Here is a 25,975-nt window from a genome sequence, read left to right as displayed (position 1 = left end):
CATAAATCTAGCTGATTGAAACTGAAATGCCACCCCCCCAGACTTTCTGCTGTCCCCGATGCCCACGTGCCACTACGACGATCCACACCTTAACATTCCATACAATTCTTGTAGGCTGTTTCATCAAGACAATGCATTTGCTCAAAGTGGAAAATCCACACAGCCTAAACAAAGCCAGCAGGAACTAGCACTGTTACATAGTGATAGAGCACATCAGCTGCAAAGAAGAGGAGGAAGAAGCCCCTGACTTCTTACATCAGTTACATATGCCTCTGTAATTGGTGGTCCTCGAATCGGGCTGAAGCGCTCCCCAATACTTCTCACCACAGTACTGAAAACCCGAAGAAGTGCAGCCAGTTTAGGTAGTGATACTGAAGGAGGAGGAATATCTTCATCTACAGACTCCCCAGAAGCCACATGGCTGAGGTCCTGCAGCAGAGAGGTTTTAGAGATCAGCACACATCATTAACAGTTATAACATGAGGATAAAAGATCAAAATATCAGCCTGACAATACTATTGTCATCTATTTCCAGACATACAGACACCACCCAGTCATAGCTATCTACTACCTCTAAGGGCACACACGTAGGAAGATGGGATGGGCACACAATGATGCCTAGCAAGTCACAGAGCAGTAATGATATGTCACTCAGTTCAGCCATTCAAACAGATTACTCTGACTGTACCTTGTAACTGAAAACAGAGGCTTGTGACGTTCCCGGCCCCAGAACATGACTGCCCATGCTGCTGCACTGTTACAACAGCTGTCTGCACACCTTCACCACTCTCCCAGACAACTCCCATCCACAAATTGGAGTCAGGATATTCATTTGACCATTTCCATTACACTGTTTACATACAGCTAACTTGACCTGGAGATCATGAGTTTACTACCAGGCTAATTCCTGCCAGCTGGCACCAGTGCCTGGGAACATTCCCAGAAGTGCTGCTTTCATTAGTATAGATATAGCTTTGGTCTATTCCACTGTAAGATAAAGCCATACTCGCTGGAACCACCTCCTCCACAGCTGAAGCTCACCCAGGTTATCTCAGGACTCTGCCGTGCCTAAGAACACGCACATTGTCCAGTGCAGCAGCCAGCTGATAAGCAGCGACTCACAGCACCAAGCAATAACCCTGTGCCTGCAGCCACAGCAGCACAGGCTCCACAGAGCTTTTAGGCAACCTAACTCAAAGCTGGACCATCAGAAGCCTTGGTCTTCACAGAAGTACACTAAGAAAATCTAATGACTTATTCTGCTTTGGGTGAAGCAGATTATGCTGCTAGAGGTACTGTTTGACCCATAGCATCTGCTTGTTAACCACAGAATGGTTTAGGTTGGAAGGGACCTCAAAGCTCAGCCAGCTCCAACCCCCCGCCAGAGGCAGGGACACCTCCCACTACAACAGGTTGCTCAAGGCATCATCCAATCTGGCCTTGAACCTCCCTGAGTAACCTGTGCCAGTGTCTCACCACCCTCACTGCAAACAACCCTTTCCTAACATCCAGTTTGAATCTCTTCTCTGCCAGTTCAAACCCATTCCTCCTCATCCTGTCATTGCCAGACCTTGTCAATAGTCCCTCCCCAGCTTTCCTGTAGGCCCCCTTCAGATACTGGCAGGCCACTATAAGGTCTCCACGAAGATACAGTGTAGTCTCTATATAATATAGTATATATACACATGAGCACATGGTCCTCAAGAACAAGACAACACATCCTCCCCAAGCCCAAAAGCTCTTCCTTTAAGGAGTGTCAGATAAACTCCCTGCCCTGTTAACAAAGCAAAAGTTACAAAGTCAAAACAGAATACATCAAATGAATACACTTCAGTTTTCTGTCAGTTCCTGCTGCGTTATTACCTGCAGGATACAATCAGTTGCTTTTTAAAAGAAGACAAGAAAGATTTGCTGATAATCTAAAGAAGCACTAAGAATCCCTCTCCCTTCTACAGTCACCACTTCAACACCTCTGAATCTGGACAAAATAGAGGAAACACCAATGAAATACTGTGGAATCATAGAATCAGCCAGGTTGGAAGAGACCTATAAGCTCATCCAGGCCAATTTGGCACCCAGCCCTATCCAATCAACCAGACCATGGCACTAAGTGCCCCAGCCAGGCTTTGTTTGCTTGAACACCTCCAGGGAGGGACAGCAACTCCACCACCTCCCTGGGCAGCCCATTCCAATGCCAATCACTCTCTCTGTGAAGAACATAGGTGGAAGGTACCCAGTACAGCTTTTTAAAATGCAAGCATTGGTTGCTGGTTGGTTAAGTGCTGAGAGCCTGGCTATGATGCTACCCAAACAGCTTGGGAGGATTCATGGAGAACTGCCATTCATTGCACATCCCTTAAGGATACTCTGTAATTTGATCTTCTTTTCCCTAGGAAAGCAACAATACTTTCTACAAATCTATGACATCCATAAGAATCACAGCAGTGCAGTTAAGAAATTCACAATGTCATTTACCTCAGCATAAGCTTCCATATCTTCTAAGAACTGACCCAAAAGTGTGGTAGAGAAAGTAAGATCAGCCACCCAAAAGGGTTCCAAGCTCTGCAGCCATCCTGCATTACAACACCAGGGCAATCAAAACAGGAGAACAAAGCAACATATGTGAGAATTAAATTTAGTTGCATATTGTTGAGGTTGAAGTTCCTACAGTAAGAGAAAGTCATCTGCATGAAAATTTCAACACGAGTTGTTTCTAAACCAAATCTAAATTTCTCACTTCTTTCCCCTTGACAAATTCATTTGAAGGTTAAGTCTTGCCCCACAGCAGTGAAACATCAAGGACAGGGTCCAGGGCTAGGACACTGGAAACCTAACAGACTTGCCTTGAGTAACTCTTAGTAACTGCTATAGCCATAGGAAGAAGTTTCCCAGTTTCTTAAATGTCAGAAGAGTATCTTTATGACAGATTTTCTAGAAGACACCAACATATACTCTGGGAAATTATCTGTCTATAAAGCTAAAAACTGTTTAAAAGTTACACAATACAATTGATGTTTAAATGCAGCCTGAACAGAGCAAGCCTTTAATCCAGATACAGCATAAAGCAGCAAATGCACTAAAAAATTAACAACCAAGGCTCTTGCTACACAGCCAGAAACTCATTTTCCTTTTACATCAACTTGCATGTCAGCAGGACCAGACTCCTGGGAGCAAACCCACCTCATCTGCAAGCCAGTGCAGACTACAACAGTGACTCTTCGGCCACACTTACCAGACACCTGCTGTGTCAAGGAAGGTTTCTGAGTGTGATCTATGTGCCACCCAACTAGTATGTCCACTGTGTCCTGGAAAGCAATTTTGAATACAAGTTAATTACCCAATTTGTTGCACCAACATTGCCACATGAGAAAAAAGAGAAGATGAAGGAATCTTACCCTAAAATTGGTGCTGAAAATGTGTGGGTAGCATCGGGACACCAAAAGGATGCACTTGACACATTTGCAGAGTAACTCTGGCGTGTCCAGATTTTCTAGAATGGACTGCAGGCTGGTCATCACGAGCTAGAAAGCAAAGCCAAGTCACTACATGTTTCAATTCATTAAAAGAGCTGTGAAAATGTTCTGGTATTAGATGGATTCAGAGTTAAACACATTTTAACAAACTGCTTTTAGGTGAACAAAATCTCAGTGGTCTTCCTACAAGAAGGAAAAATGGAAAGAGCATCACATATACTGCATAAAAAAGATAATTTCAAGCAGGCATTTGTTTGAAATACAGCAAACCCAAGGCCTGGGGATACTGCTTTCTTGAATTCTTTAGTCACAGAACAATTAATTGTTCTAAGTTATTGTTTCTCCCGCTGAAGTTTTCTGGCTCTGCAGATATTAAATCGCAGTACAAACCTGGACATAGCTGCTTTACAGACAAACTAGTAGAACCCTAGAGCTTGAGCCAGGGTATCAGATTTGTCTGCACACAATCCTACTTCCTCTCAGACCTAATTACAATTCAAGCTAGAAATTGTAAATAGAAGGTAGCACAATCAGTCAACAGGTTGGGTGTTGTGTACCATTCCATACGAGTCCTCCGTTTGGTCGCAACGAGATTCCTCCTCTTGGATCAGCAATAGATACCGAATAGTTACATCAAAACATACATCATTCTACAAAGACTTGACATTCTTTTCTAATCTAATCAGAATCAAAAGAATCCCACTCAGTCAAAAAATTCCCTCTCAGTTGTATTTACTTATTATGTCAACATGGCAGCACTTATTCACTCCAGTTTAAAAGGTTGATTCGAGTATTGAACTGGAAAAAAATCATTACTAATCCTTGAGGTCTCACCTGCATTAAAGATGAAAAGGCTTTCTTTTCTCCTGCTGTCTCTAGTGCTTTGTAGGTTGCACACAAGTAGAGAAGTTTAACTTCTTCTTTTGTGGATGAGCTGAATTTGCTAAAAATCCATTTAAAGATCTTCTCAGCCTCATAGCTCAGAGAAGCACAAAGAAGGCCAAGACAGCATGCTCCTTCCTGTCGCAGTTCTTGAAGCAATTTGCTACTGTATTTTTAGGGAGGTGAAAAAGAAATGTGAAATCTCCAGACAAGAAACTATGAACAAAACAAAACATTTTCTACAGCAGCAAAATCTATGCTTGAAGGAAGCTGCTTCTCCATGACATAAAAATAGATACCATTTTATTCTATGGTATAAGTCAACTTGAAGTATGCAATGCATAAGCTGTTCTACTGGAGAATCCTGAGCACACCACTCATGGATTTGGGTAATAAGACTGAACTAACCACCAAAAAGCCCCCATACACCTGAGCTCCTTCTGCATACACTCTTAGTTGGTTGTAAATGAATTAGATCAGGTTGTAAAGAACTCAAGTTGAATCCACAAGTGAGACAACCACAGTAGTGCACTACTCACCCAGATGATTAAAATATAGCTGGACAGATTTCATACTACTTGGCAACTAAAAGTCACACTTGAGCATTCAAATTTTCCCCATGTGAAGTGTACTCTAGCCAGCCTCATGGTGTCAACGTGTTGGTAAGAGAATACTGCATCTCCTCCAGTTCTGTGCTGTTGCTGCAATCTTACACCCATGCAACTTCAGTGAATTAACTTGTTTCCCCTCACTCCACTGCTGTATTGAAATCCAAACCTAACGCTGTCATTATTTTCTCTCTTGAAAAATCTTCAAGCTGCTTTGTTTCTCCAGCTTACCTTTCATTGAGTACATCATGAATGGCAGTCAGGATATTATCCAGTTGTTTAACTAGTACCTGTAATATAAGATGCATAAAAGGCACAAGCATAACAACGTCACAGTAGCTTCTGCAAACTAGGGCCTGTTTCCACCCACACTGAGAACACCACTGCCAATTCCACTGGCTAACAGAATGCTATTATGCTCTCCATGAGCACTGCAGACTAGCAGGAACTATATTAAGCAATACTGCAATATTATCCTACATGTTGTATTCCATATTTATTTGCAGTAGCCACAAAAATACACCGGCAGCCTCCTATCAAGGTTTCATCTAAGTTTAGTTCTTGCTGATACCATCACATCACAAATGCAAGACCTGCCATACAGCTCATCAGGAGTGTCCACTGAAGAGCTAGTCTCATGTGAATCATCAACTTTATCAGAATATTTACTACAATCTGAACTATTACAATTTCTCCTTAGGCAACCCTGCCTTTCACAGAGATAGAGTTCTCTTGAGGGATGAGACACTGATGAACTACTGCCTCTCAGAAAAGGTAACCAGGAAAAAAAGGGGATATTTCTCTTTTCTTCAAAAGGGTATAAATCACTACACGGCTTTTACTTCATTACTTTGCTGATCATGCAAATATCAACCCTGGTAACAAAAAGAACTCTGTTAAACTGGACTTAGTAAGGTAAAGAAGTGCAGGAGCTACTAGGTTAAACACGGTCCAGTATATTGTTTAAAGCCTGACATCATGGATACCCCCTGCCATCTGATCTTGTTTTCATCAGTGAGCTGGAAGAAGCTGAAAGAAAGGCCTCAGTGACAAACATTTCAAGTTCTGATCACTATCAAGCACAAAGTTTGTCACCACTGTGCTAGATATTCAATCAGCAATTTAAATCAGTTCTGAGACAGCAATGAACTTAAATCACAGAATCACAGTAATAAAATATGACCTGAATGCTAGAAACGCAATCCAGGAATACCTTCCTCTGCTGCAGAAAGAAACTCCTTATAAACAAGGGATTCCTCACGGACACATCCAATGCTTGGCGTTTTAAATGACAGTTCTATAAAATGAGAAAGGCTCCAGTGCTATGGAAAAGGGAAACCAACTAACCAGTTTGTTTTCTGGTTGCTGAATGAATTCTTTCAGTTGCTTTACAGTAGCCAGTCTTCGGTCTCTGTCGTCTTCCCGAGTAATCCTCCGAAGAAGATTTGACAGTCGAGACTCGTCAGAATAAGACAACGATCGCTCTGGAAAACACCACCACTGCTTTTCTTCTCAGCACTAACATCTCTACTGTCTGAAGGGTGCATTTGTTAGCTCAGTAAGGCAGTTTGAGGAAAAAAAATCAACAACAAATAATTCTGGGTTTTTTCCAAGCTAACATGAGGAAAATCAAATGTAAAATCTACATTGGCTAATGAATTATTTCAAGTGGACAGCCAAGCACCTGGGTAGGACACATCTGGAACTAAGCAGAACTGTCCCACTTGTACACAAACCCCTGGGTTTCACTGTCTTCTACATAAATGGACCCAAAAAAAGGTGGCACAGTGCAGTGAAGTGAGAGTTCTGACTGAATACATAGAGATAATGCAACAAACAATAAAGGAAGTCTTGTGGAAGAGCAAGTTGCTTCATGAAGCAAAGAACCTGGTCTGAGCTCAAGCAACTACCAACAAACAAAACTGTCTCTATCATTTTATCACAAAAAGAACAATCACATACAAGTAGTCCTGATACACAGGAAGCTTATGATTTTAAAAGAAAAACAGATCTACTCCTCCTCTCTTGTGGAACAACAGCACACAGCATGCAGAGGTGCACTGGCTGCTAAGATCTTTGCAAGGTCCCTAAAATAGTTCCCTCTCCTGTCCTCTAAAAATGTTGGTTAACATCTCAGTATTAGATGAAAAGCCAACAGAAAGTATAAGCCTCAAAGTCATTAGATCCACAGATTGCAATTACTTCATTTTGTCTTCCTTGCATCTCTCTTTGGTTGTAATCTCTTCGAGGTAACCTGGAATTCATGATGGGATGTGGTTGTGCTGTTCTACATACAAAGAAATCCTAAGCCCAGAACTGTATAAACAAAACCACCACCACCAGGGTCACTGGTATGAGACACACATTTTGCTGCTGCTAGAACAAGACATGCTGTTCAAATCACTCTATTAAAAGCAGCTTTGTTTATGATCAGTTAATATCTGATGAACATTGGCACTACTCCCTAAGAGAGCAATGTTAGCTGTCTGCTGAGCTACGATCTTAACCTAAAAATACATTCAGAAGAACCTACCCAGGAGCACGACTGAAGCTGCACTAACCAAAGCACCAGTCAGTGAACATCTGCATGACTGCCGCTCTGTGACAACTAGCCAGCACTCAGCCACATGCTAGGTCACAGAAGACAGCTGTTTTAAACATATAGTGCACACTATCCAACATGAAAATACAGAGGAGTTCAAAAGATAAGACTCTCTTGCACTATAATCCCATCACACTTTGCAGGTAAGGAAAATGCAATTTATGTGCTGAAATCTACACCAATCCCCTCTCTACAGGGAGGACATTGTGTTGCTAGGGCATACCCAGGGAAGGGCAGAGCAGCCAGTGAAGGGTCTGGAGAACAAGTCTCATGAGGAACTGGAGAACAGGAGGCTGAGGGGAGGCCTCATTGCTCTCTACAACTCCCTGAAAGGAGATTGCTGTGAGGTGGGGGTTGGTCTCTTCTCCCTAGTATCAGGCAATAGGGTGAGAGGAAATGGCCTGAAATTGTGCCAGGGGAAGGTTACCCCCTGGAACAGGCTACCTAGCGAGGTGGAGACACAGTCCCTGGAGGTGTTAAAGGAACTTGTGGGCATGGCACTTTAGGGCCTGGTTTAGTGGCCATGGTGGTGTTAGGTCAGTGGACCTCTTTTAGAGATCTTTTCCAACCAAACAATTCTATGATTCTCTGAATCATGAAGACAGCACAGTTAAAACAGAGAAACTCCTGAGCTCTGACATCCAGAGGACAGAACACATACAAGTCACAGGCAGCTACCTAGGAGCTATGATTCTGGGTGACCAAATACCATGAAGTTTAAGAGGTGCTTCTATGTAGGAGAACTGTTGGAATTTTCTGCCAGAACTAACAGTAAATTCATGGACAAGCCCACTTCAAAAGTATCATTTACAGAGTTCTCCATTAGACAAGTCTCTATCTCTTCTACAAAGACAGAATTTAAGACATAAGCAGGAATGAGTAAGTTTTATATCAATCAAGACATCAGAACAGGATTATAAAGTCTGAGTTTAACCGATTCCAAAGGTCAGTCTTCTGTAACAGCCATGACAACAACTGCAATTCAGTTCTTCTGGAAAGAAGTAAATTGAACACTCATCATTTATCTCCCCTGAAACATAAGTCCCTGAGGAGAAACACTGTGTCCTCTACACTCAGAGAGTGCCTGGCATAAAGCAGTCACAGTTTTCGCCAGTGGCTCAACTACTACTTATACTAAGTGATGCAATAGATGACAGTGCTTAGTCATACAGTTTCTATTTTCAACCAGAAGTCCTTGGAGTAACTTTCTTTTCTGTTAAGGAAACGATAAAGGCAAACAGTGGGAAAAGTGAGGCCTCTTTTCTCAAAGATTTTTCCTGCATTCTTGCATCTCTAAAAACCCTGGCCACATTTTTACCATGTCTCAAGTTCCCTTCTAGCCTCTAAGCTAGAAGGGAACCTGAGCAAGAACTGTGGCTGGTTCAGGAGTACACATCTGACTAATCAGCTGGTATGGTGTGATGACTAGTGACTAGCAGACCTGCAGGCCAGTGAGAACAGATCACTGTTGAGCTCACAGTTTCAGGTTTTCCCACAGTAAGGATTTGCTAATTAACAACTTTTAACTCAGGCATCTACTTTCAACAGATCTAAAAGTAGATTTTTGGAGCCCCTGATGTCTGATAACTCTGGCTAACCTAGTTGGAAAGATAAAGGAAGCATAAGCCACACAGTCGAGAGATGTGCCTAACATATGGAGGAAGTCTCCACGCAGGGAACAGAAAGCACAAGATGACAGCTTCCATCAACATCATCTAATCACGTACTGCACAAAACAGAATCCACCTAGTGAACTCCTTCCCTGTTCTGAAGACAGAAGAGGCTGCCAGAGGATCTTTCTCCTTACCCTGTGATTTCCTCATGTCTTTTGTGGCTAAAGCACGACTCCCATGCGGAACACTGGTAAAATCAGCATTGGTCACATTGTTAACTCTCAGCTCTTGCCCCAACGACTTCCGACCATAAGTATTTTCCCCAGGTCCTCCATTGACACTGTAGCCACCTGTGGAAAAACCAATGTGAGATTCAAAGAGGCGATCAGACCTTGTCTTTAGCAGGGTTCTGCGGTACCAGATACTCAGATCCCATGCAGAACTCGCAGCCCTGGCCTCTGCCACCTTCTTTGCCTTACTTTTTCACTCTCACGTGCAAAAATGTTTTGTCATGCCCTGCAGGTTTCCAGGTCACATACTCAGATGGAATCAGTCCATATGTGAGGCATAAGGAAAAATCTCCACTGCAATGAAATTGAACATTGATCTTGGGGGTTTATTATCCTTTTGACCTTGTCTTTTACAAGGCCCTTTGTGTCAAGCTGCTAGGCCACATGGTTAGATACATTCCTGTACGTCAAATTTCCACTGCTTTTGTTACAAATACATCCCACGGGCTCAGTAAAATGACCCAAAGAAATGAGAAAGCATTTTCAAAGCTACAGTTTGTTTACATGTACAGAATGAGCAACTCTCCCTAAAGATACAACAGCCAATATTTTCACACAGTAATACTGACACCTTAAACTCAGTTCTACATTCTCTCACTCAAGATGCACATGGTACAACAGAAAATGGAAACAAAAGTGTCCTTTTGAGCAGTTCAATTATTTTTACTGTTAGAGTCACAAGAACTTACTCAAATGCTGAAACCAAAGACTGTTCCTGTCTGCCACACCACTTTGAGGAGCAGGTTCTTTCTCTGCAGTGCTGTCAAGAAGTGCAGTTGTTTCCCAAGTCTGCCCAGTACTTCACTCAATAGATTAGAGCTCACTAGAGGCAGCCATGCAGGCAGCTTTCTATAGCACCTTCCCTTCCTGAGACAGGAACAGGGAACAGGCTTCTTTCAGAAAAGGGATTTCCAGACTTCCACTTGAATCAGTGTATAAAAGATGCCTGAGGAAAAGGAGATGCAGCTCTCTGTAAAATGAGGCTGCCCACCAGGATGGACAAAAAAAAGAAGTTCAAAGATCAGGGTGAGGCAGATGTAAAGAATGTTATCCTGAAGGCCAAGCTTTGGGCAAAAGGAATTGTGAGCTGCCAGTGGAAGTTTCTTTCTATGCACACAGGGCTAACCTACCATTACACAAATTCCTGTCAAGTCTCAGTTACAATTAATTACAATTAAGGAGAATTTGTGTGTCTTTGTATTTACAACATTTTAAAGAGGAAGTACCATGTGTGCCACCTTAACATCAGTTTGTCATAAGGAACCACCACTGTACTGTGAAGGAAATTCCTTGAAGCAGTAGTTATGACTAAACTGAAGGTGTCAGAATCATCTCTTCAGACCACAGACACAAACTCTCAAAAATCAGATACACTGCCAGATACCATTGGAGTTCTTAAAAGTTACTTCATGCTACAGGTTTTTGCAGACCACAAAAACGCTGCATTACTTTGTGTGCTGAAGTATCTGCTACAGCGCATTCGACATGATCTTAAGTGAATTCAACACACATCTATGCTCTCCCGTTTGACATACAAAGGGTACACCTTTGGTAACAATGCAAAACCAGACGGCATGCAGAGGAATTGCAAAGGAGCAGAGGCAGTCAGGGCCTGGGGCCATGAGGCTGTCAAAATTACACTGTAACTCTCTTCAGTTGTCTCCTGGCCTGAAACGGTTTTGAAAGCCCCAGTGCATACACAGGCTCATTACTTTAATTTCAGTATTAAACCTGAGCCCCAGTACGCTGCTGATCTGTCACTGGTACCAGACTCAGCATAGACATGCAGATACCATCACACATGAAAACTAGTGCACTACCGTTTCTGCAGCACATCAATCACAAATCAAAAGGGAGGAAGTGTTACAGTAAAGTATCTCTAATTAAGAAAAACACAGAAGCCTTCTAGTTTAGTTTAAAAACCTCCAATCTTCCAACTCTTCTGTCAGCAAGGGAAACTCAAACTGGATGTGAGGAAATAATTATTTACTAGAAGAGCAGTAAAGCACTAAATAGGCTGCTAGGAGAGGCAGAACCTCCCATTCTTGCAAGTTTTCAAACCTGAACAACTTCTTGAAACTATTCAGGCTGGAAGTCATATTATCAACATCAGAACCTTGGAGTGGGAGGTGGAATATCTTCTCAAAGATTCTAGGCACTTATGACATGGACTTATCCAGGATAGCAAAGCTAGAAGTTCTTAGAACAAAAATTCCATGCTGGCAGACTCCGGACTCAATGGGAGGGGGAAAAAATCTTGTTAAGCAAAAAACTATTCTGCTTCTGCCAGGTTACCAGAATTTCCTCACAAATGAAAGCAAATTAGAGGTACCTGGAATTTGGCTTTATAGCACAGACTATCTTAATCATCTCTTTGCAAGTCACACCTGAACAAAATGGCCTAGCTAAAGTGCGGAGCTAGCAGAGACATGCCCTCAGAGACAGAGCAGCTGAAGGAGAGACAGGTGCATTTTTCTTCTCAATTAGCACTTTCCCAGGAACTGCAAACTGCTTTACTGATTTTGTCCAAAGCTTAATACTTCACTAGACTGCCAGCACACTCCAAAGTACCAGAATAACCCATGTCAGCCTGTCTGAAACACAGTAAAATCGTCCATGTTACCAGACATCACTTTCTGAGCAGTTTCACTTTTAGCCAGATCTGAAGGCTCAAGGCATGCAGGTAAACAGATGCCTGTTCCATGTCCCTGCTTCCTAATAACAGGGCCTACTACTCGTAGAAACAAAAATTTGCATCAGTGCACCCAGTTGTAACTTCCCCCAAGATGCAGCAGCTCTTTACAGACAGTTACAGGGCAGAGAAGCAGGGAGAGTGTGAATGCTTTTTAGGTTCTTGAACAGAAACTCCTACACTACTATTCCTGTGAGAATTTTCTGAGTCTGGCCTAAGATTTACATAGTCTAAAAAGTCACTCTGCAAGCAAAAAAAAAAATCCTCCTGTCTACCTGCATTTGGCATTTTTTTCCAAATCAGGATATACATTTCTTTCTCATACAGATGAAGATGACATTACTCTGAATGTTTAGATACTTCTAGCCTCAAAAAATGCAAACCAAAACCCAAGCAGAACAGTGTATGATCCACACAGCACCTTCAGATGAAGTCAGACCGAGGTACAGTGAAGCCAAAATTCCCACTGTGACAAAACACAGATCTGATTCCCAAGCAACGATTCCCGTTTGCTGCAGTAAAGCTGCAATGGGCAGGCTCTCAGAGCAGGAGCCCGTTTAACCAGCTGGTCCATTTTCAACATCAGAAGCACCTGAGAGTACTCAGGAAGAAATTGCAACTTGCAGACCAAACACATCCAGAATAGCATTCTTTAGGAAAAAACATGCTTATTCTCTTAATGAATTTACTCTTCTCTTATGTTCTTCTAATACAACTGCATCTTTTTCTCACTATTCATATCAACCACAATGTTTCTTTCACCCCTGCTAAATCTCTCACCATAGTGATGCTGTGGCAATGAGCTGTACCAGTTCAGTCCTTCTCTGAACAAATGAACAACAGTTCTCCACTATGTCAAGTTTACTGCCTTTCTCACAATGTCCCCTCACAATTCACACAGAAAACAGCAATCTGAATACCTTTTTCTTCATTCTGTATGTCAGTGTGGACTCTGACATCATCGTGTCTTTGTCGAGACACCACAGCTGAATTTGAGGGTTGTAATCCATAGGAGGCAGAGCTGCCCCGATCTCTGGATGAAGAGTATTTTAAATTGTCCTGGTCAGCTGATGCACTGTCAGTTCTACAAAGAGAAAAAGATTTTTTTATGTAGGGGTATAACAGGAGTGGGATTCACATTCACTTATCAATGCAACATATCTAAATGGCAATCTCAAATGCATTTTCCTGTGTCAAAAAGGTTGTATGCTTCTCAAAAAGTCACCTTAAATTCATGCTAGGGCCAGAACTGACTAATTCACACAGCAATATGCAAAGGAAATGCATTCTGGTGCAGTACAGCCTTGTTCTCAAGACAATCTCAAGTCTCCCTTCCGTTGGATGCTTATATGAGGAAAAAAATATTTCCCAGAAGTGAAAAAATAAATCATAGAATCAACCAGGTTGGAAGAGACCTCCAAGATCATCCAGTACAACTTATCCCCCAGCCCTATCCAGTCAACTAGACCATGGCACTAAGTGCCTCATCCAGTCTTCTCTTGAACACCTCCAGGGATGGTGACTCCACCACCTCCCTGGGCAGCCCATTCCAATGACAAATCACTCTCTCTGTGAAGAACTTCTTCCTAACATCCAGCCTAGACCTCCCTTGGCACAACTTGAGACAACCAAAGCAGCTTGGTTTAAGTCTATACCACAGCTAGGCTATAAGGTCCCCATCACTGGTGAAAGTAACTGCTAATGTACACATCCACATTTACATCAAATATGGGCTTGGGTGAGCGATGTAAACACACTTAGTACACAGAGGTGCTACTAGCACATAACTGGCAATTGATCTGAGTCACACATTAAGATTTTGCAAAACAAAAGCTGCAAAATAAGGGAATAGGCTTTACTGTGGGAAAACCTCTAAGTTAAGAGCTGTTATCCTTTAGAGAAAAGGTTTGCAGACAAAAAGCAGGTTAAGAAAATCTGCATTAAGTTTAAAACACTCATATCAGAAAAATTATTTAAAGCTCAGAACAAACTTCTAAGGAAAAAGGTGACACTTTTGAAACCAACCTTCACATTGGGCATATCAACAGAATTTTGTTCAACTCAAGTGTACCTGGAATCACACTATTCAAAGTATTTACAGAAGTCTTAAGAAAACTCCAAAGGTCTCTCTTTATCTTAAGCTTCAGTCAATTCATTTAATTATTTAATACAGCAGGACAGATCATTCCCTATTTCTACAAATTAACTACAATTTGTGTAAGCACAGACACCACATTCTTGGGCGAAAGTAATTTTTACTTTCCAAGAGAACAGTGTGATTAGAACTGGCAGCAAGTTCAGGGAACAGGAGTTAAATACATCTCAAAGCAAAAAGGGAAAAACACAGCTAAAATGTCTGACAAGCAGTTGGTAACTAAGCTGTCCTGAAGGCTGGCCAATGGGCTGATACCTGCCAAAACTGGAACCGAAGAACACATCTTATTCTCTTGAGAATGTTAAAACACAGTCTAGATCAGCACTCAAAAGAAGATTGTTCTTTTGCCCTCTTCTCACAGTGAAAGAGTGACCCCAGGTTTGCTTGGCAGAGATTATTCCTTTCTGTTCTATAAGCAAATTTACCTTTAGATGTACAGAGTAAGGCCCTTTTGTCATTCAGCATTCACTGCAGCATCACATCTACTCTGTCCAGTACTTGTCTGCATCATTTTATAATAGGTTATGCTACCAAGAGGCAAAGCCTTATGAAAGTCTTTGTCCTGACAGTCAAAAGGCATTGTAGACACACTTACATAGGTGGACCTTCATCATTTAGCTATGTTGTGTTGAACACCAAAGTTCTCTGCACTGTACCTTCAAACAGTACTAAATGTGCCTACACAGTGGGTCAACCCTTCAGTCAGCTGCAGACCCCCTGACTTCTCCCTGCCCTAAAACTTTACTCAGGCTTCCAGCTCTCTTTGAGGAACATCAAAGTTTATTATGGAGGATTCAGTTTAAGCTTTTCAAGGAAATGCTGCAAATTTTCAATTGGTAAATGTAAGTATTGAGGAGTTCTTAATAAGGTCCCTCTCCAAAGAGCATCACTTTAAGGTGATGCAGGCTGTATCACCTCCAGCTGCCAGGCATTAAGACTGCAATTTTTACGTTTGAAGGCAAGCTGATGAAACATACAAACTAAGACTGTTCTGCACACCCCGGGAACCGAGGAACTGTGCATGCTCCCACCTAGCCTCACCTCCCTCTGCACAGCCTTGGAACGTTTTGGTAACGTTTTCCATTGTGGCAAAATAGAGAAACTTGTTGTTTCCCTGGGAAAAACCACACACTGGCTTCCTTCTGTCTTTGGGAACAGCCCTCCGCAACCTAACCTCCACACTAGCGCCCAACTAAAAGGTGAGCACCATTTTACTCAAAATGTAATTGTGCTCCTATGTATCAATTTAAGAGACAACAGTTCCCACTACAATGAAAGCAGAGCTCAGATATTCAGTAGTTTCTGTCGTCTCACGACGAGGCAGAGAGAAAATGCTTCCTAGGAAGCCAGTGTTTCCAGAGCACTAGGTTCTGTGAGCTAACTGGCTGCTACAGACCACACTGCTTCGAAGGAAGGTTTGAACAGAAGGCAACGGCAGTAAGATTCACACCAGAAGCAGGGCTCATCAGCTCAGGGGCTGGTGCATTTCAGGCTGCCCAGTGACTCCACCAGTTCTCAGGTAGGAAACAAGCTTACAAATTGTACTGCAGGGTCCTGCATCAGCACTGGGAGCTTGTGGCATGGGCTTATCAAGACCTGGTTGCACCATCCCAGTATCTGTCACTTGCACTCCCTTGCCAAGGAACCCTGCCACCTTGGTGACCAAGGACACTGCTCTGCAAACTCACAGGGAAGCACAGACTGATGGTACAGGAAGAGACATTTAATCTTCACATCCTTCTGTAAAACACCATTTTCTTTGTCAGTAACATATCCATGTCTTTGGAAGAAAGGGCTAAGGGCTCAAAACACAGCCACGGTATAGACAGGCACTTGCCAAAGCCTTACATACTCCTCCACCTCCCTCCAGCCCTTTAAGGCACACTGCAGCCATGCCACCAGGGAAGAACTGTGCTCCTGGCTACCTCAACTCATTCCAACATCTCAGGAGGGCACTCTTCCTGTTCACCTGGTGGTACTTCCACTTCAATTACATTGTGCCAAGCAGATGGAAGGTTATATGACAGACACAATGCTTAGCCTACGTAACAACAAACTGATCAGCTGCATAGGCTGGCAGGGTCACAGATGCGAACAAGCACTGTATACTGATCACAGCAGACAAATAAAAGTACAAGTAAATACAAATGTGATATTAGACAAAGCTGGAATGGGAAATTGCAAGCATCAGAGCGACCCTGAGTATACCTTCTACTACAGCTTCAAAAGCCTTTTTGTCACTTTATGTGACACCATTTCATTTCCGCCTGAGAACCTTGTTGATGGAGACTGTCCAAAGCACTTCAAGAGCTCAGGCGACAGCTTTCATCTGTGCCTGGTTCCGAGTAGAAGACTACCTAATGCCCACCACCAGCAGCACCAATTTCCTGCAGAGGCCACTTCAGCTGTACCGTTTATACAGAAGAGCTGGCATTCTGCTTCCTACAGCATGATTTGTAACCTGCCCTTCATCGGCCAGAAAAAGAAAACAGTCGGCACTAAGCAAGCAGACCTGGCCACCAATCCTCCCTTTAAAAACACTGCTGGATTCTGTTCTCCAGAGACATGCAGGAGGAAAAGTCACTCACCCTGCCAGCATGATGTGAGTAGCCAGTTTGCACACCTGTGCAAAGCATGGCTGACCACAACTGGCTCTTCTCAAAACCCCTCTGCATCTCAAAAAGGAAAACAGGTGGATCAAAAAACACATCATCTTTCTTTCGTTATATGGCAGCCTTAAGACTATTTGTCCAAGCAGCAGCCTGGTGTATTCTATTCATTATCTGCAGCTCTTTCAGAGTGACCCTGCCATATGGACATTATTTTGAGACAGAAATCACTTACCTAGTCTATTTGATTTTACTTCTAAGCACAGAACCCATGTGAAGGGTTTATTCTGGAACAAGTGTACTATGTGAGTTGTATTACAGTTCAAGTCAGTCACTTTTACTTGCTTGATCTATTTGCCAACCTTATTTGCTATAGTGTGGACAAATTCTTCATTACTTAAAATCTTACCAATTAAAACATTTTAAATGATTCCCTGTATCCACTTGAATTAGCAGCTTCCCAATGAGTTTCCAACCTTTCTTCCTCTGACAGAATTCTTTTGCCACACTCTTGGCCCATCCTGCCAAGCCCAAGCCTGGCTGAGCCAAGCCCAAAGCCTGCTTTTGTGCTGGGAGAGCACAGGAGTGCAAGTGGCCATGTTTTCTACTGGTGAAATAATTAACTGTTCTGCTACTGCAGTTCTGCTGTCTCCACTGCTGGACAACTACCTGTAGTTGCAGCAGCTTTTCAAATCACCTCGATTCTGCATCACTCTTTTCTCACATAGTAGCTCACCAGTGTCCTTCTGTCCTGTGATGGGAATTAGGAGGGACTGTCAGGGAAATGTGTATTTCCATACAGTTCTCATTTTTCCATAGGCATCTTCCAATAGTTATGCTTTTGATACAGGATATTACCTTAGCTAAATCATTGGTCTGATGTAGTACAGCTGCTCCTGTATGGAAGACTATCTGCTCTCCATGCTCCTTTTCTTCCCACTGACACTTTCCTCCTCTTTCATCTTTCTCACATCTTATTCTCTATCATCACACTAAAAACAAAGGCTTTCTCATTGCAAATTTAGGATCCCAAATCTACCAAAACACAGAGACACTCTTTGATCTCATACCTTCCCAACCCTAGCAACATATTCAATTACTTGTTGCTAGTTGAGAACTGAACCCGTTCCTGTTCAGCATCTCCTACACACAGTTCACTGAATCTCTTCCCTGGGTTTCCACTGACCTTTTCACACTGCACCTCACAACTGCTCCTGCACCTTGTTCTCCAAGCCACCTTCAACATGGCAAACTCTCTTGCCCTCTCTCCCCCTCTGTGCACATCAATCTTTCTTGCTCACGCTCTCTTCTCTCGACTATCACTGAAGAGATGGAGAAGCCTTACCGACCTTCACCCTAACATGACCCTGCCCCCACCCTCAGGTAATTGCAGCAACATGCTCAAAAAACTCAGTGTTGCCACCTTCCAGGTCTCTCAGTTACAGACCTGCTCAAACTAAGACTTGAGCCTATTTCTATCAAACATTTGGTTCACCTTGTACAGGCAAACACAGGAGAAATAGTCTGTCTCAACCTCCCTTACACTCTACCTGTCATTCCATGTGTTAGTCCAGCACTCTGAACAGACAATATCCACAACAATCATTCAACTACAGGCCAGAAAAAGAGCAGCTGAGAGCAGCCAGGCAGAGAGGGTCCTGGGGGTGCTGGGAGAGAGAAGCTGAAGCAGCAGTGTGCCCAGGTGGGCAGCAGAGCCAATGGCATCCTGGGCTGGCTCAGGAGCAGTGTGGGCAGCAGGACAAGGGAGGTTCTTCTGCCCCTGTGCTCAGCACTGCTCAGGCCACACCTTGAGTGCTGTGTCCAGTTCTGGGCTCCTCCATTGCAGAGAGATGTCGAGGTGCTGGAAGGTGTCCAGAGAAGAGCAGCAAGGCTGGAGAGGGGCCTGGAGCAGAGCCCTTTGAGGAGAGGCTGAGGGAGCTGGGAGTGTGCAGCCTGCAGGAGAAGAGGAGGCTCAGGGCAGAGCTCATTGCTGGCTACAACTACCTGAAGGGAGGCTGTAGGCAGAAGGGGTTGGGATCTTCTGCCAGGCAACCGGCAACAGAAGAAGGGGACACAGCCTCAAGCTGTGCCAGGGCAGGTCTAGGCTGGATGTTAGGAGGAAGTTCCTGGCAGAGAGAGTGATTGGCATTGGAATGGGCTGCCCAGGGAGGTGGAGTCACCTTCCCTGGAGGTGTTGAAGCCAAGCCTGGCTGGGGCACTTAGTGCCATGGTCTGGTTGCTTGGCCAGGGCTGGGTGCTGGGTTGGGCTGGATGAGCTTGGAGCTCTCTTCCAACCTGCTCGATTCTATGATTCATGCCTTTTGTAGAAGACATGCATCTGCCCTTCACAGCCACGTAAAACACACTGCTCTAACCACCACTTTCTTAGCTCATTTGTTCTGATGATTTTCTTTATTCCCAGCCAATGCTTCCCATTCTGGCTTTAATTAAACACAGAGTACTTCATTTATCAAGTGCTGGCCAATATTGCTCTACTGGTTATGTTATAAACTGCCTGGAGGAGAGACATATTTTGCTGTCTCGTCTCTTGGTGTCCAAACCCATGGGGACCTAAGTAGTGGCTTGGTTGAGCAGGCACCATGATAATAAAACTTTGTAACTGACTCTGCAAGAGAAAGATACACTTCATTTTCAGTAACAAGTACCACACTTCTCAGCTCCTCAGATGTGAAAGACTTCCACCTTTCCATACACTCCACTACGAACCTACATTTATGACAGAAGAGACAGAGAGGTCCTGTTAACTAAAACCTTATCTTCCTTGCCTCACTTTCACCTAAGGATAAGAAAGCCTTGGTACACACTGCCCTCACATTCCTGCTTAGTACCACCACAGGCACATGACACTTGCTTTGCCACCCAGAGCATCCCATAGCAGTGGGATGTATTGTTTCAGTATATAATTACCCTTAGTACTCTGCTGAATTAACTCTGCTTACACACGAGACCTAGGGAAAAAATAAACTTGTGTCTGTGTGCAGAAGTCATATTAGGGGAAATGCAGTAAGAGCTGTCAAGCCAAAAGGAAAGGGGGGAAAGAAGAAGAAAAGGTAAAGGTCTAGAAAACTACCAAGATGAAAAGTAGGAAGAATAAGATTTAATCAGCTCTGCTCAACAGAACTTCACTGTTCTCTGCCACATATATTCAACATTTACCTGAAAGTTTTTGTGTTGCTGATAATCTATAGTCTGGTGGCCCTCAGTGCACAAATCAATACACCTGTATCAGTGCAATTTCTTTCTCTGTAACACACAGCTCAATCAATAGCCTAGAGGAAAAGCAGACCACACGCATCTGACTGATACAACTGCATTCATGCAGGCACAAAAACCAAAATCAAAGCAATTAAAAACTATTCTCCCTTAAAGAAGGATGTGGGTTCAAACTTGCAGTTTCACAGTTTTCATCCCAAGTCTTCAAGCTGATTATCACTACCAAAATGCAAGAGGAATCTGGACCTAAGAAAGCTTATCAGTCGTTTCTACACACCAAAACATCCATTTGAAAACACAGCCCACCTGACAATACACCATGCATTAGCAGTTCCTTTTTTTGCCCTTTAGGGACTTGAAAAAAAACACAATTGCTGCAGTTTTCATTACCTCAGCCATGTGAATTCCCTCTTCCACACCTTGCAAGAAAGCATTTACCAGCAATGTCACCTCAGCTCAACGAAACTAACAGTTACAGAAAGGGGAAGGAAAGAATACACGGCTGTATTTGCTGTTGTGGCTTTGTCCAAGGGCAAAAATGTGCTCTGTTTGGGACTGTGTGAACATTTCCAACTCTTGGGTTCTCTCACTTGGTTATATATTTTCATTTTTAATTATTTTGAAAGCTGAATTCTTACAAGTGAGAGGGCCAGTGAAGCAGTGTTACCTGTATCTGAGCGAGAGCTCTGATCACACCGTGTGATGGACACAGAGCTAGGCCTTTTCCATGCTGTGAAGCTCCTCTATTCTACCACACCTTCTCGAGTGCTTTCAAGAGTTTCGTTTCTGCTATGGCTCCTGGGGTGACTGTAATCACAGCCCATCTTACAGCAGCTGTACTTGAGAGCTACGGAGGCAGCAAAGTGCAGCACGTGGAATGGACACTGAGCTAACAGACTAACTTCTTAAACCAGCCTTATCACCAGGCAAAGCACTTCTGCCGCGACACTCTTACTTCCACCCCTAACACAACTGAGCCTGTTGCATGATGAATGGGCTGCCCGGGGAGGTGGTGAAGTCGCCATCCCTGGGGCAGTTCAAGGCAAGGTTGGACGTGGCACTTGGTGCCATGGTCTAGCCTTGAGCTCTGTGGTAAAGGGTTGGACTTGATGCTCTGTGAGGTCTCTTCCAACCCTGATGATACTGTGATATTGGAGGAAACAGGTTTTCTATTCCCTGTAAGATGCATTTTTCAGGATAGAACACACAATTTGTGACAAATTAATACATCCAACCAGAAAACCTTTAGGGGAGCCATCCAGTGCAAAGACACAAGATGTATGCCCAGTTTCTTCCAGGTGAGGTGGTCAAGAGGTAGGGTCCTGAAATTCAGACTGCAGCCCAGAAATCTGATGTCAGATAGTAGTAAAGGAGGAAGACAGAAACTAGACTTCTTAACTCTCCTCTAAAAATTAAGATGCTGTAGGCAGGTGTGATCAATGAGCTTTGTGAGTTTTTAGGTGAAGAAAAGCTGCTGTTTGATCAAGTAGTTCACTAAGAGAAGAAAATGGAACTTAAACCAGCCATGCTCCACACACCATGTAAGAATTGAGTAGCCTCTAGCATTAGCTCTAGAGGCTGGGCTGCTAGCTATTCAAGCAACAGGAATGCTTCCTTCACAGCAAATACTGAAGTTCCATCTGTTGCACATGAGCTACCTTCACATCCACCCAGTTTCCCCAGTCCAAATTACAGGCGATTGGGACTGTCATCTGTAAGCACATCCCCAAGCACATGTCACTCTGTTCTTTGCCAGAAAGTTTAAGAGCAGACTCCCATAACATGCTAAATTTTCAAAGATGCTTTTTAAAAAGCACCAAATCTTCCACCAAAAAAAACCCACCATATTTATTTACAGTTTCCACACAAACTGGACTCAAAACAGTAATGCTGAGCAGTACAGCAAATACATTAGAAATAAGACCTGAAATACACTCTGTACTTGACCAAAACGGCTCTGTGGTTCTGTGACAGGGTTCTCAAAGACTGGCACAGGCTCCCCAGGGAAGTGGTTGAATCCTCATCCTTGGAGGCGTTTAGACACCCTGAAGATGTGGCACTGAGGGACATGGTTTAGCTTCAGACTTGGTGGAGTTTGGGAATGGTTGGACTCAATGCCCTTAACAGGTCTTCTCTAACTAAAATGATTCTCTGAATCTCTGAGCAAAGAGGTCAACAGATTTTCAGTTTCATTTACTATGAAGCACCAGGTTCAAAAACACCATAGAATCTAACACACAGTATAAGCTCTCACCCCAAACTACTTACAGCTCAGCTACCTCCCTCAGCCAATAAATACAAATAATAACCCTATACTATTTGGTGAACCCTCCAAAGTCCACGAGTACTCCTGCAGCCTCCCACCTTCTCCGACTGACTGCCAGGTGAAAACCAGGCTGAATCAAACGCAGGTGTGAAGCACAGCCCCCAGTTCTCCACCTCGGCGCAGGCCCCCAGCGCTTCGGCTTCCCAGCGAAGCGTCTCCCACCGCGATGCGCAGGGAGAGAGGAGCGGCTGGCAGCAACCACACATCAGATACCGCCAGACACGTTACAGCCGCCCCTGGCCGCGGGAGGCCACGGCGAGCAGGGACGCCGGGAGAAGCGGCGGGGGTGGGCGAGGCGTGCTTCCACCGCCAGCTCGCAGCCCGGACCGGGGGCCTCCCGAGCCCCGCGCAGTGACAGACCTGTCCCGCCTCTAGCTACCGGCAGACACGGATCCGGAAATGCCGCCCGCGCCCCGGCCCGTCTCCCGCCCGGGCACGGCCGCAGCCAACCCCCTCCCGGCCGCCTAGGCCCGGCGCCGGCCCGCGGCCACCCGCCCCGCGCTAGGCCCGACGGCCGGGAAGTGGCTCCGCCGCCTCTCCGCGCCGCGCGGCCCGCGCCGGCCCGCTCCCCAGGCCCCGCGGCGGGCCCGGGCCGAACGGCCAGCCGCGGCGCCCCGCTGCCCCGGGCCCGGGTCTCGCAGGCGGCCAGGCCGCACCCCCTGCCCCGGCCCTGCCTACCTGGGTTGCCAGTCATTCCAGCCCCGCGGGTGGTAGTGCTGCCTGCTGCCGGTGCCGCTCAGCCGAGACCCCGGGGCTCTGCGGCTCATTACCTTGCCCGAGACGGCATGGCCGGCCGGGCAACGGCACGGAGCAGGAGCAGCGGCAGAGGAAGATGAGGAGAAGGAAGAGGAGGAGGAGGAGGAGGAAGCGGGGCGCAGAGGCGCGGGCGGCGGCTCCTCACTCGAGCGCGGCAGGCGGCTGCTGTCTCACACCGGAGGGAGGGGGCACGGCCGCGGCTGCTCCGGCTGCTGCCCGGCCGCACGGCATGCCGGGATCACGGACATGGGCGCCGGCCCCTCCGCGGGGCACGCTGGGAGGGCGGGGGCGGGGGCGGGGGCGCTCCGCCCCGGCAGTGCCGGTAGAGGCTTCCCCGCCGGCGGGGGGGGGGGGCTGCGCTGAGCGCCCTGCCCGCGGGCGTGCGAGAGCGGGCGGCACCGGCACCGCCACCGCCCCGGGGCGTGAGAGGAGCGGGGGCGCCTCGCCCCTGGATCTGGAGAGGGAGCGGAGGGCGCTGCGCTGCTAGAGCCGGTGACATCTCGCAGCTGCCCGTCCGCGGAGCTGTGGGGGCAGCCTTGGAGCGCTGGGAATGAGGGCAGCCAGAGAACAGCGGCCTGGCCAACGAGAACGGATCTGGGCGATCCTGGGGCCTGGGCGTCTGCGGGCACCGCGGCACTCTGAGCGGAAGGCAGGCCCAGGAGCATGGGGACAGGCGCAGCCTCCCAGCTGTGAGGGAGCGCGGAGAATCCGCGATCCTGGTCCTGAGGGAACCCAGGTCCCCAGGGCGTGAGGGCAGCCTGAGCCCCTGAGCCTCGAGAGGAGCCGAGGCCCTTAGGTCTTGAAGAGTGCTGGAGGACCTGTACCCTGCTCCTAATTTTGTTAAGAAGTTGCGGACATCCTTCCCTCTGCAGGGCTCTCTGCTGCCCCGAACCTCGCTGAAGTGCCTGCTCCGACAAGAGCAGATGCTTATCCCCACGCTTCTCCCTGCCGAGGCGTGTCACCCATACGCGGCTGTTGGGAAGAAGTCTTATAGCTGTCGGTAGTCAGCAAAAACCTGACGAATCCCACACTAAACCCCTGAGGGCTTCTCCTCCTTCCTCCCTTCTTCCTCGCAGCGGCTACAATGCGTTTCAGAAGCAGACTAGCCAACTGGCGTCTTTCTAAACCCGGGGGGCTGCTGCCTAAAGCAGGCACCTTGTTTGCTAGGAAGGCACTTGTGGGGAGAGCTCTCTACACTGGGCAGCAAATCCATGGGGAGCACAAAGCCTCCCACCGGAGACATTCTGAGTGTGCCCAAGGTCTCGGGCACATTTGGGGTTCTTTTTCCTCAGTTGACTTCATAGAATGAATCATAGAATGGTTCAGGTTGGAAGGGATCTCAAGGTTCATCCAGTTCCAAGCCCCCACCATAGGCAGGGACACCTCCCGCTAGAACAGGTTATTCAAGGCCTCATCCAACCTGGCCTTGAACACCTCCAGGGAGGCTGTAGAGAATCTCCAGGGAGATTCTGTGCTCCACAGCCTCCCCGGGCAACCTGTGCCAGTGTCTCACCACCCTCACTGCAAAGAATCCTTTCCTAACATCCACTTTCAATCTTCCCTCTGCCAGTTCAAACCCATTCCTCCTCCTCCTGTCATTACCAGACCTTGTCAATAGTCCCTCCCCAGCCCTCCTGTAGGCCCTTCAGATACTCAAAGGCCACTCCAAGGTCTCCTCCAAGCCTTCTCTTCTCCGGGCTGCACAGCCCCAACTCTCTCAGCCTGTCCTCACAGCAGAGCTGCTGCAGCCCTCTCAGCATCTTGGTGGCCTCCTCTGCACTGGCTCCAACACTTCCATGTCCTGCTTGTGCTGGGGGCTCCAGAACTGCACCCAGGACTGCAGGTGGGGTGTGAGGAGAGCAGAGCCAAGGGGCAGAATCCCCTCCCTGTCCCTGCTGCCCACACTGCTCTTGCTGCAGCCCAGCACAGAGCTTGGTGCAGACTTGCTGAGGGTGCACTTGATTGCTCTGTCCATATCACTGATAAAGATGTTAAATAGCACTGGTGCCAGCACTGACCCCTGAGGGATGCCACTGGCGCTGGTCTGCAGATGGACATTGTGCCCTTGATCACCACTTTCTGCATGCCACCATCCAGCCTGTTCTTTATCCAGCAGTGTTCCACCCATCAAGTCCATGGTTTTCCAGTTTGATAAATTCCTGACTATAGAACATTTCCTTAGTAGTGAAAAATTGTGGTTGTTTTAGTCAGCAAGGTGTCCTGGATAGATCTAAGTCATTGTCTGATTACAATATCCTGGATCTGAGACCACTGAAAACCCCAAGGAGACTTTTTAAATTCCCCTGTGCCTGACAGGCCACGGTTCTGTTGGTGGCTTGGCTGAGACAGATGGCATGCTGCTGCCTCCCTTGGACTCTGCTGGGCAGCCATCCTCCTGCCAGTATGGGCTGGCTGGCTTACAGTCTGTGAGCAAGGCACACAAGCCATGTACAGATTTCAAAGGCAGTTTCAAGACAAAACAGAAAGGGAAATGTCAAACGGCTTCCTTGCCACCTAATGCCGCTGTGGTGCCAGACCACCTCCTGCCCGTCAGGCTGTGCTTCAGCTGGCACATGCCTGTGTGTCTTCAGGGAATCAGTTTTGCACACACAGCTCCTTCCATGTGTGTGCTGGTTTGAGGCAAATTAGAATATTTGAATGAGAGAAATTATAGACTGTGCAAAGGAAGCAATGGTGATGGCTCCTGCACTCACAGGCGTGCTGAGATGTGGAAA

The 25,975-nt window shown here is 45.9% G+C and overlaps 1 protein-coding gene across 1 annotated transcript in view; it reads right to left on the bottom strand.

The window, feature by feature from the left end:
- Window positions 1–23,512, bottom strand: part of SMG1 (SMG1 nonsense mediated mRNA decay associated PI3K related kinase) — a 64,740-nt gene extending 41,228 nt beyond the window's left edge. Inside the window, exons 1-10 of the mRNA XM_064153867.1 lie at window positions 23,163–23,512; window positions 13,081–13,244; window positions 9,373–9,528; window positions 6,311–6,447; window positions 5,195–5,253; window positions 4,308–4,521; window positions 3,396–3,521; window positions 3,233–3,305; window positions 2,476–2,573; window positions 256–429 (exon numbers count right to left, since the gene is read on the bottom strand). Coding sequence (XP_064009937.1) covers window positions 256–429; window positions 2,476–2,573; window positions 3,233–3,305; window positions 3,396–3,521; window positions 4,308–4,521; window positions 5,195–5,253; window positions 6,311–6,447; window positions 9,373–9,528; window positions 13,081–13,244; window positions 23,163–23,251 — 1,290 coding nt within the window. The 5' untranslated portion in view covers window positions 23,252–23,512. The remainder of the gene's footprint in view (window positions 1–255; window positions 430–2,475; window positions 2,574–3,232; window positions 3,306–3,395; window positions 3,522–4,307; window positions 4,522–5,194; window positions 5,254–6,310; window positions 6,448–9,372; window positions 9,529–13,080; window positions 13,245–23,162) is intronic.
- Window positions 23,513–25,975: the final 2,463 nt, after the last annotated feature.

Source organism: Pogoniulus pusillus, chromosome 13, assembly GCF_015220805.1.
Source record: "Pogoniulus pusillus isolate bPogPus1 chromosome 13, bPogPus1.pri, whole genome shotgun sequence".
Classification (NCBI taxonomy): domain Eukaryota; kingdom Metazoa; phylum Chordata; class Aves; order Piciformes; family Lybiidae; genus Pogoniulus; species Pogoniulus pusillus.
Note: the sequence above shows the minus strand (reverse complement) of the source record. Positions and strands in the feature narration are given on the sequence as shown.